This window comes from Myxine glutinosa, chromosome 6 (genome assembly GCF_964187855.1).
Source record: "Myxine glutinosa chromosome 6, kmMyxGlut1.1, whole genome shotgun sequence".
NCBI lineage: Eukaryota > Metazoa > Chordata > Myxini > Myxiniformes > Myxinidae > Myxine > Myxine glutinosa.
In genome coordinates, this window is record NC_136266.1 from 62565311 (window position 1) to 62577627 (window position 12317).

The window sequence follows — 12317 nt, forward strand, 5'->3', positions numbered from 1 at the left end:
TCCATCGTCTCATGATGTCTTTGTCTGTCACATAATCTACAAAGCTTACACCAAATTAAATGAAGGCTCCCCTTGTTATCTCTAAATAAACAATAAACAGTTTCCCAAAACAATTTTTATTCCAGTCACCATGAGCATGAGGCAATTTGACTACATTATAAACAGCCTTCCATCACCTGTGCTGTCACCTTTTTTACTCCTCGTGAGAAGCGAAAAGCGGGGTAAAGCATTTGGCTTACTTTGTCTGTTCGTCTCCAGATGTCAATTTATGATCGAGGTACTAATTCACTTTTATTGAATGTTGCGTTTTGAACACAAACATGCAGTTTCGCAGTACTTTGGCTAAGGATTTAGGAAATTGTATGGAATCTCGTTCCGAGTGTGCATGCGCACAGATGGGTCAGGTAATTGTTTTACTATACCTGCCTGGTCGTCAAACAAAAGTGAAAATCATTGCAAACAAGAAACCTACTGTTTTTGGGGATGTCATAAAGGACACAAACATCAGGCACGAATAACTAATTTTACGTGTTGAATAAGGTGGCGTAAAAGACGGTGCACCAACAGAGGTAAACTTCCGAATTTTGTTTTCGACAACCTTTTAAACTTGTGTTTTTGGTTCAATTGAATAATATACAGTACTTGAGCACCATAGAACGCAAATCTCATTGTTGACACTTCCAAAAACCTCTGACAATACTCAGACAAAATATTATGCCATCTTGACCAATCAAATTTGTCGCTCGTGTTACGGAGTCCTCTACAATCTCCTGGTCTCGGTAACCTCCGAACCCCGAGAGGAACCCCGGCAGAAAAATATATTCCCCTGTGTTGAAAATCAATAGTAAAACCACACCAATGATTATAAATTAACAAACTTGTATTATAAATCACACACAGGTAATATGGTACAGCAAATGGCCATTGAGAGTGCACTCTATATATATCTTACATAAAGTCAAGAGACTCACTGCTCTGCCAGGAAATGATCGGACACTCCTCAATGGCTCTATGACGAAATCCAGTCAAAGCCCGAATCTCGCTCTCCAGTCGATATCCGAAGCGTGTACAGTGGGCAAGGGTGCTCCTCCCGCCAAACTGTACAACGGCGCCCTCCAGAGGCGCACCTTCACCGCTCCCTCAGCAAACCGCAACGTAATTGGAGACGAAGTGGTCTCACCCACTCATCCCCGACAGACGGAAGGATGTTGGGGGTGAAGATGACACGAAGCAAACGCTCACCGGTGTCCGAAGCACGGGGTTCAAGATGGCTGACGGCTCTGGCTTGAGCCGATGCGATGAGGCAAGGATTCGTCGGAATCTCAGCGCCCCAAATCTGTCTACGCAGATTTCTCCACTCCAGCGAATATTCTTATCGCCGGATGTCCCTTCCAGGAACTTAAAATCCCCTCGCGGCTGTCGGTAAACCTGGCTCGTTACCGAGCGCTGACGTCACCGTCTTCTCCCACTTTGCGTGCGCTGCTTCTTCCTCTTCACCTCATTGTCTTCTCCGTCGGTTTCCTGTTTCACTTACAGTTATCCTTTTTAACTTTTGATAACCGTTCGTGAATAATAAACCTTGTGAAACTAATAATAATACATAATATCAGAAACATGTCCATTGGGTGAAAACCACAATAACGGAAGTCACGAATCCGTAACACTCACGCTCTCAGCATTGGGGAATATTGAACAAAATAATGGCACGTAGGAAATATAGATAGTGTTTGGAAACGTAAGGAAAGAGTTGAAAAAGACTAATTTCCATGTCCTTTTTTTTATCAAGACTGCGTGGGGTAAGACCTTCTATGAACTCTTTAGTCCTATCAGTCTTTCTGCCCAATCACGACGTTTTTATCATCTTCCTCTATTGTCAACACCTTTATTTATTAGTCCTGATGTGCTGTCACCACCTTTTACATCATGCACCAGCATTAACCACATGCTCGAAGATACTTTACATGGTATTTTACAAACCCGAACTCAGGAACGCAGGATAAAGTTTCCATAAAACGAGGATGAAACATCACGTGGTGGATATAAGGATCGAGTTCATCGCATCCCTTAATAATAATAATAATAATGCATTTATTTTATATAGCACTTTTCAGGAAGCCCAAAGACACCGGGATTACCTGTAGAGCAGTTGAAGAAGAGTTCTTTGGCAGGAGCAGCAGCCCGTGAAGTGCGCACGGAATCTTCACGAGATGGCTGTGTGTGTCTGTGTATATGTCTCGTGTCATGCGTTAAATAATATACCTTCTTAACCAAACAAGTTATGCCAATGAAACGAGTTATTTGACATTCCTTTGTGCTTTATAAGTTGTTGGAGACTCTCCCGACACTTCACTGTTGAGACAGATCATGAGTCAAGTTTAGACAAAATGGGAGCGGCTATTGCAAAATGCAAAACAAGTAACCAGGGCGGTTCACATTTGATCCCGACTTGTCTATAAAAGGCAGATGATTGGGTATGTAGATTATTTTTAGAATTAATTTGCTTTTTGTTGCGTTGGTAACCGATAACCAGATGGCTGGCGAAATGGCCTAGGCCCGAGGCCCTAAAGGTACGCACACTCCACTCACCTCTAAGCTGGCAAGCCTGAGTTGGAATCTCCACCCAGCTGTAAACTGCCGTCCTCGTGTTTCGCAGGCAGGTTGATCGATTCATCAACGAGTTGGAAGTTAAAGCCTCGGTTGGACGTTACACTGTGAGTCCCATCGGCCAGCGTCAGTTCGTGGACATTAAAGATCCCATGGTGTCCTTAAAAACATGAATTGAAAATATCCTCTCGGCCTGAATAATGGGAGTGTTCTGAAACATTCTTTGCCTTCCAAGGTAATTAGCTCATTCTTTTGAATATACAGGGTGTGTTGTCTCAATAAAATGTTTCCAGATTTTTCATATTTCAGAAAGAAAAATTAAATAGCAGAGGGGTGCTGGTGAGTGTGACTAATACCTAAGATATGGCATTAGCCTGTCATGGAAGGATGACATCATTGATCAAGTATTACCCATAAGGCAGAAGAACAAAATAGTATTGCTTTTGATATATAAAATCGGTATACATTTTTTTTGAGACACCCTAGCGAGGACAACTTTGGTTGTTAACATACTGTTATGAATTGGGGGTAGAGGAATATCTAGATCCAGGTAGATCTGCATAGGTAGGTACTCGACTGTCGTGATAGGGAATCTACCTGTAATAAGTTCCATGTTTAGCCGGATGTCGGAATAAGTTGAACACTGAACACTGAAAAACTGAACACTGAAGAGCAGTGTTCTGGGCCCTGTGCTTTTTCTGGTCTTCATCAATGATCTCTCTGACTCTCTTGAAAATCCTCTCTATCTCTTTGCTGACGACTCTACTCTCTGTCGCTCCATTCTTCATCCCTCAGATCGGCAGTCTGCAGCCTCCTCACTCTCTGCAGACCTTGACAAAATCACAGACTGGGCAAACAAGTGGAACATGTCTTTCAATCCTGACAAATCTCACACTCTTACGATGTCTCTCCGAAAAGACCGACTGGACAACCCTCCCATCCACTTTCTGAAAAATCCTCTCCAATAATTTCTGTCACTCAAGCTTTTGGGTCTCACTATCTGCCATGATCTTTCCTGGAAAAACCACATTTCAAATCTGGCCTCCAAAGCCAGTCGCCGACTGGGCATCCTCCGTCGTGCGAAGTCCTTCCTTGGCACACCTGAGCTCCTCACCACATACAAGGCTTTCATCCGCAGCTCAATGGAATACTGCTCTCCCCTCTGGGCTGGTGCTCCTGCCTCACACCTAGCTCGCCTTCACGCTGTTGAAACCAAAGCATTCAGAATCATTGGAATCTCCCGCGATGAAGCTAACTCCAAGGGCCTCTCACTCACTCACCACAGGCAGGTTGGTGGTCTTTCCGTCTTCTACCGACTCCTCTCTGGCCTTGCCCCCCCAGCTCTCTCTGGGCTCTGTCCCGCAAATATTCCTACAGGTCACACAAGATCTGCCTGCAACCCTCTTTTGGTTAAACTGCCAAAATCAAGACTCTCTGCTCACCTTCACTCCTTCATTCCTCTTTTCTCCCGCGTCTGGAACAAACTCCCTCACTCTCTTCAATCCCACTCCACCCTCCAAGTCTTTAAAACAGCTGTTCACCACCATCTCTTATCTTCCCCCATCCAAAACCTTGATCTTTTCTACCCCCACTAATTTAACCCCAATTCCACTTTTTGAAATACCAACTTTTGTCCTGGAAGTCCTTGGTGTCCTTGTGCTTTATACGTCTCCCTCCCCCCCCCCGCCCCCCCTTCCCACGCCTCCTCCCCCCGGGCCCTCTCCCTTCCACACATCTCCCTGCTCTCGGATGTTGTGTGTGTGTGTGCTTCCCCTTTTCTCCGCATCTTGTCTTCCGCTCCCTCTTTTTGTGTATTTTGTTTGTCTGGTCGATTTGTTTGTGAAGTTAATGTTAGCTCTTTCACGAGCCTCGATTCAGTATACAAAACAAAACAAAACAAAACAAAAAAGAAGAAAAAAAAAAAAAAAAAGTTGTATCTGTGTCCCGCCAATTCCATTCAATGTGCACTGAGTGGGTTCATCAAAAATGTCGTGGTTTGAGAGGGTCATTAACCAATGTGGCAGCTACATTCAAGTATAAGGTGTGCACAGAGGGAGCTGCAGATGGAGGAAATGTTGAGTTGGATCTTGGAGACTACGTGAAGCTGGAAGGTGTAAAAACATTTTGTTACCGAGGAGACATGCTGAATGGAGAAGGTGGATCAGACTCGGCAACGGTTGCTGGAGTGAGATGTGCATGGAAGAAGTTTCGGGACTGAGTGGCGTGCTGACGGGGAGGGGAGTGTCGTTGAAGCTGAAGGGAAAGGTGTATGCTGCATGTGTGAGAAGTGTTATGATTTATGGGAGCAAGACATGGGTAATAAACGAAGAGCAGCAACGAAGGCTGGAAAGGGTGGAAATGCGAATGGTTCGGTGGATGTGTGGAGTATCGTTGAGAGAGAGGAAGACAAATGATGAATTGCGAAAGATGATGGGAATAGAGCCTGTGATGGATGCTGTGAAGAGAAACAGCTTGAGATGGTTTGGTCATGTGTTGAGGAAGGATGAAAGTGACTGGTTGAGAAGAGTGATGGAAATGAATGCAGAAGGAAGTAGAGGACAGGGAAGACCGAGAAAGACTTGGCTAAAGATGGTCGAAGAAGAAATGCGGGCAAGGGGGTTAACAAGGGGAGATGCAGAAAATATAGCAAAATGGAAAAGATAGTCATGGGGACCGCAAGGCTAACTCCTGCTCTTGCAGGGAAAATGGCCTTAAAATGCCTGTTGTTGTTGTTGTTGTTGTTTGTGTCCCTGCCACGAGTGGGCTGGGCATGGTAATTAGTACAGGGATTATGGGTAAAATTCCCTCGTGTGTCGTTCCCTCTGTGAGCAACCCAGTGTTCCTTGTGGCAATACATCCTATAGACACCTAGATAGGTCCATTAGTGCACATATTAAATAATTCACCTCAGCCACAATAAGACTTACAGGAAGAACAGGCAGGAAGCCAGATTGGGGCACCGCCGATGGGGCCGCAGCCAGCCACATCACCAGCTGGCACAGCAACAAACATCGTGCAAGGCAGGCTATAGCCACACCCAGGGAACGTGTGATTGGTTGGGGTAAAGAGCTGGCCACTGATTTGTGAAAGGAAGGTGCAAGAAAGCGGCACACTGATTGGCCACCGATCGTGGACACCTCGGCCAATCAGTGCGGAAGGCGCGAACACTCGGCCAATCAGTGCGGAAGGCGCAAAACCACGACGTAAAAGCAGGTCGCTGATTGAGGGCGAAGGGCCGGTGACGTCAGAAGGCGGGAAAAGACCACAAAGAAGCGAGGGACTGATTGGTAACACGAGGGAGCTGATGTCACATCGCGGGTGACAAAACAACTCGCTCGCGGGCATTCGGGTGGTTCTCTGCGGTGTTCCCGGCATTCTTCCCTGTGGTCTTCCCTAGTCATGTTCCCTGGGTTCTTCATGGTGCTCTTGGTCTTGGTGTTTGATCTTGGTACTTGGAGCGAGGCTTGCTGCTACGAGCAAACGGGACCTTGCGTGCGACTGACGAGGGGCGAGGGGCGAGCGAGGCGTGCCGCTGAGCGGGTGGCTCGGGGCCTCGCGGAGCGTGAACGAGGCGGATGGAGGCCTGCTTCGCGCGAACATCAGAGCTGGACGATTCCTGACGACGCTACACTGCCAGACAGATAAGCTCGCACCCACCAACGTGCACAACATGACGATTCTTTTATTTAATTCATTCCCCTGTGCTGTTGTTGAAGTGAGGTGTGCGGGGACGTTCCAATTTAGAATTAGTTCTTCTGTCGCGTTCTTTGTATCGTGTTCCGTAATAAATCTTTATTTTTGTACATTTAACCCCGTGTTCGTTTTGAGTTCATTCCCTACAGGATTGAAGACCGCCTGTGAAATCGCCACAGGTAATAAATAGCTCGCCGCTTCTTCCTCTTCCTTCTTCCTCCCGTGCTTGCATAGTAAAAATCCGTCATTGATCGTCTCCTCCATTTAAGTCCGTTTTGCCATCCGCGAGCCCACGGTATTAACCGAGGGATTCGCGCGACAATGCAATGCATTCAGAAAGTATTCAGACCCCTTCACTTTTTCACATTTTGTTATGGTGCAGCCTTATGCTGAAATCGTTTAAATTCATTTTTTTCCCCTCATCAATCTACACTCAATACCCCATAATGACAAAGAGAAAACAGGATTTTAGAAAGTTTTGCAAATTTATTAAAAATAAAAAACTGAAATATCACTGACATAAGTATTCATACCCTTTGCTGTGACACTTGAAATTTAGCTCAGGTGCCTCCCATTTCTCTTGATCATCTTTGAGATGTTTCCACACCTTGATTGGAATCCACCTGTGGTAAAATCAATTGATTGGACATGATTTGGAAAGGCACACACCTGTCTATATAAGGTCTCACAGGTGACAATGCATATCAGAGAAAAAACCAAGCCATGACGTCGAAGGAACTGCCTGCAGAGCTCAGAGAGAGGATTGTGTCGAGGCACAGATCTGAGGAAGCCTACAAAAAAAAATACAAAAGGTTCCCAAGAGCACAGTGGCCTCCATAATTCTTAAATGGAAGAAGTTTGGAATAACCAGGAATCTTCCCAGAGCTGGTCACCCGGCCAAACTGAGCAATCGGGGGAGAAGGGCCTTGGGAAGAGAGTTGACCAAGAACCCGATGGTCACTCTGGCTGAGCTCCAGAGATCCTGTGTGGAGATGGGAGAAGCTTCCAGAAGGACAACCATCACTGCAACACTCCACCGATCTTGACTTTGTGGCAGAATGGCCAGACGGAAGCCTCTCAGTGAAAGACACATGAAAGCCCGCTTGGCGTTTGCCAAAAAGCACCTAAAGGACTCTCAGACTGTGAGAAACAAGATTCTGTGGTCTGATGAAACCAAGATTGAACTGTTTGGCTTCCGTCTGGTCACTCTGCCACAAAGCCCAGACCGGTGGGGTGTTGCAGTGATGGTTGTCCTTCTGGAAGTTTCTCCCATCTCCACACAAGATCTCTGGAGCTCAGCCAGAGTGACCATCGGGTTCTTGGTCAACTCTCTTACCAAGGCCCTTGTCCCCCGATTGCTCAGTTTGGCCGGGTGACCAGCTCTGGGAAGAGTCCTGGTTGTTCCAAACTTCTTCCATTTAAGAATTATGGAGGCCACTGTGCTCTTGGGAACCTTCAATGCAGCAGAAATTTTTTTGTAGGCTTCTCCAGATCTGTGCCTCGACACAATCCTGTCTCTGAGCTCTGCAGGCAGTTCCTTCGACGTCATGGCTTGCTTTTTGCTTGGATACGCAGTCAGCTGTGAGACCTTATATAGACAGGTGTGTGCCTTTCCAAATCATGTCCAATCAATTGAATTTACCACAGGTGGACTCCAATCAAGGTGTAGAAACATCTCAAAGATGATCCAGAGCAATGGGAGGCACCTGAGCTTAATTTCAAGTGTCAAAGCAAAGGGTATGAATACTTATGTCAATGTGATATTTCAGTTTTTTCTTTTTAATAAATTTGCAAAACTTTTTAAAATCCTGTTTTCTCTTTGTCATTATGGGGTATTGAGTGTAGATTGATGAGGGAAAAAACGAATTTAAACAATTTCAGCATGAGACTGCAACATAACAAAATGTGAAAAAAGTGAAGGGGTCTGAATACTTTCTGAATGCACTGTATTTCGTACCACAAATGATGCAACGATGCCCTTTGTTTTACGTGATACAGAAACTCGAAGCCTTCTTTATTTTCAAATCTGGTGGTTTAATGTAAAAGAAAATGGCAACTCCACAGGGGAAAGAAAGCTCAGCGCGTAAAAATTGTTCATCGAGACGAGATCCGACAAGCAAGTTCAGCGTAATGTCCGTACAAGGTGAGGAAGGAATCCACCATCACGGATTAGTATTCAGAGAGTGGTACAAGAGATGTTAAGGAGACTGGAAGTTGTCAGAAACAGAAAGGTACCAGTCGACCAAATACAAGGACAGCAGACGTTGAACGAGTGCATGAATAATCTCAACAAAGTCCCAGAAAATCAATCCGACGCACATCCAGAGAACTGGGACCACCAAACACCACTAAAGACAGGCATAAAAGACTGAAGTTTTGTGCCTATAAGGTGCAGGTCTGCAGGAACTCAAATGAAATGACAGACCCAAGGCGTTTGCCTTGGAAATGCTCTGTCGCATGGAGGATGACGAAGATTACCTGAAAAAGGTCATGTTCACAGACGAAGCTTGCTTTCTGTTCTTGCTGCTGTTCACAGACGAAGCTTGTATTGAGGTTACAACCCAGTTATAAACTGTCATCCTGGTGTTTTGCAGGTATCCTGAGTTTTAAACTACTGTTATATACTGGCTTTGCCGTAAATGCAGACAGGTGTGCATCCTTCCCTGTCAACCCTTACTAGCACATTCCTGCATCCGCTGCTCTTACACTTGCCATAATCCTACCCCTCATCCTCGTCTCACTCCAGCACCTATCCTCTCACAGTCAGCTAATGCCACGCAGGTTTCCTTCCAAGACTGGATGTCAGATATGGACAGAATACGATCTCATTCTCGACACATCGAGGCTGGTATCCCAGAAAGGTAATGTTCTGGGACCAATCCTGATCTCGATACATTTCACATATTCATCACTGAAAAATCCATTGCATCACCTATGTGACTCCAGTGAGCACGGGATAGTTTCTGCACCCATCCCTCCTCATGCTGTGGCAGGTCCCCAGTCAAAGATAATAAGCCCTGGTCATCCACTGGAAACATTTTATTGCAAGAGAGCCATAATCTCACCGTTTCTCCAGAAAGACAGAGGGCAAATCCCCAAATTGATTTATAAATCAGCCTTTGGACCCTCATCAGCGATAACCTATCTGCCTTGGGTAGATTGGATGTCCAAATTGGCCTCCAATGTCAACCACAGCATGCGAATGCTCTACAAGGCCATGTCTTTCCTCTGCTTAACAAGGCCTTTATCGTGTGTCACAAAATATCTCTTCTCACTCACTGCTGCTTGTAATGTCACTCACCTAAAAGCAGAAGAATGCAAGACCTTCCATGTCATGAGAACCTAATCAGGAAGCACTCTCACACTCGGCAGGTTGCAAATCTTGAAGTATTTTTTCCCTGCAAAGTGTTGCAGGTCCACAAGAACTTCGTGTTGCTGTTGCTGGGGTTCGATTTTTCAAATGTGCACCCATTGGTCGGACAGCTGCTCGACCACACCCACCATAAGCACCAAGACAAAATGATATGGCTGCCATCTTGGTTTTCTAGTGGGCCTAATACATGATGCCAGTAGGCCTAGGCCTCTGCTGATTATACTCTGCTCGGGTTTTTTGCGCAAGATTTCCATTGGTTTTGTTTGGGTCGAGCATTATTCACGATGAGGGACCCCAATTCACGTAATCAAGCGTTACGTAACGGTAATAGAGTTATATTACACAAATTCCAAAAAAAAAAAAAAAAAAAAGCTTTACCTAGAATACCTAATTTTTGAACAGCCCCATATTGGGTTTAAGCAATCCATGACCGTGTGACGAATCAGCTCATTCTGTTTTTCCGTGGAGAGGTTGACATTGGTAGGTGCCGAGTTGATCTTTTAATATCGCATTAAATGTGTTTCCCAATTTTGTCGAAGGTTGTGACCACAGTGCGGTCATTTTTGGTAATACGGTATATATTTTAATCTACTCCATTCTTACCTCTGCCCTTCCACCACCCATTCTGCAAAAACACTTTCCTTGTTAACCTCCCCCCATTTCAATTAAAATTCTCACCTCCAGTCTTTAACACATGGAAATGTCTTCCTGAATCCAGTCTCCCCTAAAGTAATTTAAGCTTACTCCCTCCACACTACATAATGACTGTCTTTCATTTCCACTACAAAACTTGACTTCACCCATGCTGTACTATTACCTCCCGCACCCCACTCCATCTCCTTTCCTTTCCTTGAGCCTGGGAACAATTCTCATACAGCCCTGCTCTGTCCTCTGGGCAGGCGCCCCTGTCTCACACCTTGATGTTGCGGAAACCAACCAAGGCCTTCAAGATCTTTGGAATCTCCCATGATGAAGCTGAGTCCAACATTGTCACATCGCAGACAGGTCGGTGGTCTTTGTCTTCTCCCACCTCTTTTCTGGTCTGACGCCCTCTTCTCCATCTGTGCTTTGCCCACCTCAGGTATCTTCAAGGCATGTGTGGTCCACCAGTAATCCCATTGTGATGAAATTCTCAAAATCCAGAATTACTGCTCACCTCAAATCATTTATTCCTCTCTTTTCCCAACTGTGGAACTGCCTTCCCCACTCTTTGATCTCATTCTTCCCTTCGGGTCTTCATGACAGTTGTTCACCACCATCTCAGGTCTTCCCCCATCCAAAGTCTTGATCTTTTCTACACCCGTTAAACCAACCCCATCCCTCCCAAACATTTTGCTTATGCATCCATCTTTTCTACCCCTTGTGTTCTCCCCTAACCCTCATCGTTATCTGCATCACTTGTTTGTCCGTATACCCTCTCCCTGCTGTTGGTGTTTCCCCTTTCTCCAAGCTCTTCCATGAGCCTCGAACATGTGTGTGTGTGTATATATACATACAGTCACGTGAAAAAGTAAGTACACCACGTGTAAAGTTTTGACTTTTTCAACATATTTCAACATACAGCTATTTGATCTTCATTTCAACAATATTGATAGATAAGGATGATATAATACAACAAATATCATGAAACATTTACATTTTGTAGTCCATTGTATAATTTAAATAAACATAAATGCAAATTTCACATGTGGAAAAGGTAAGTACACCCCGACATTTATCACTACTTCAAATACCTAAAATTTGAATCAGGTGCACCAGCTCAGGTGCAAATGATTAGAACATCGTTAGAGAGGATCTTGGAGGAACCTGTCTTATTTAAACCTCAGACATTCAGTTTGGTTTGCTCTTTGTTGTTGAAGTGTGCGGCGTCACCATGCCTAGATCAAAAGAGCTCTCTGAGGCCACTACAAAATGTAAATGTTTCATGATATTTGTTATATTATATCACCTTTATTTCTCAATATTGTTGAAATGAAGATCAAATGGCTGTATGTTGAAATATGTTGAAAATGTCATAACTTTACTTGGGGTGTAATTACTTTTTCACGTGACTGTATATATTTAATTTAGTGAGGCCTCATTGAGAAAATTGTTCAGTACATCACCACCTCTGATGAAGTACATGCTATAAAATTGACACCACCTCTCGATTTCTAATTTATTTATCCCCCTATGAATACAACCTAAAATCCTATTAGCTTTACTTAGTTAGAGCCGTCTCGGACTGCCATGTCTGCTTACGCCCTCACAGATCCTTCTGTTTTTAAGGTGTCCCAGTATTTCCCCTTGATTATGTAATCTCTTTTTACATAATTCTTACCCATCCTCAGCACCTTACATTTATGTTAAACTGCATTTCCAAATCCTTCACCTGAACTATTTACTTTCCTGAATCTGTCCACCATCCCCACCTCGCAACCCCCCTACTATTTCCCTTACCGCCAAACAGTGTCATCCGCAAATTTAGAAAGCCAGCTCTTAAAATGACTATCCAAATTGTCGATTTAAAATATCAATAACAAGCAAAGCTCGTCAAAATGACAGGCGATCATTTTGTATTTTCACACTATTCACCCTTGAAGACTCAGGCCAAAACCAAAATTACGCACAAAACCTTCGTTTATTACACAAATTGCTCATTGCTTTA

The 12317-nt window shown here is 44.5% G+C and overlaps 1 protein-coding gene across 4 annotated transcripts in view; it reads right to left on the minus strand.

Annotated features, from left to right (window-relative positions):
- LOC137429885 (uncharacterized) overlaps positions 1 to 2799 on the minus strand; it is a 39545-nt gene extending 36746 nt beyond the window's left edge. The window contains exon 1 of one of the 4 annotated variants that reach the window (XM_068120233.2): positions 2136 to 2343. In XM_068120233.2, coding sequence (XP_067976334.2) covers positions 2136 to 2243 — 108 coding nt within the window. In that variant the 5' untranslated portion in view covers positions 2244 to 2343. Of the gene's footprint in view, positions 1 to 971; positions 1078 to 2135; positions 2348 to 2586 lie in introns of those variants that run through there. The other 3 variants (XM_068120236.2, XM_068120234.2, XM_078779947.1) reach the window with 3 other exon arrangements.
- Positions 2800 to 12317: the final 9518 nt, after the last annotated feature.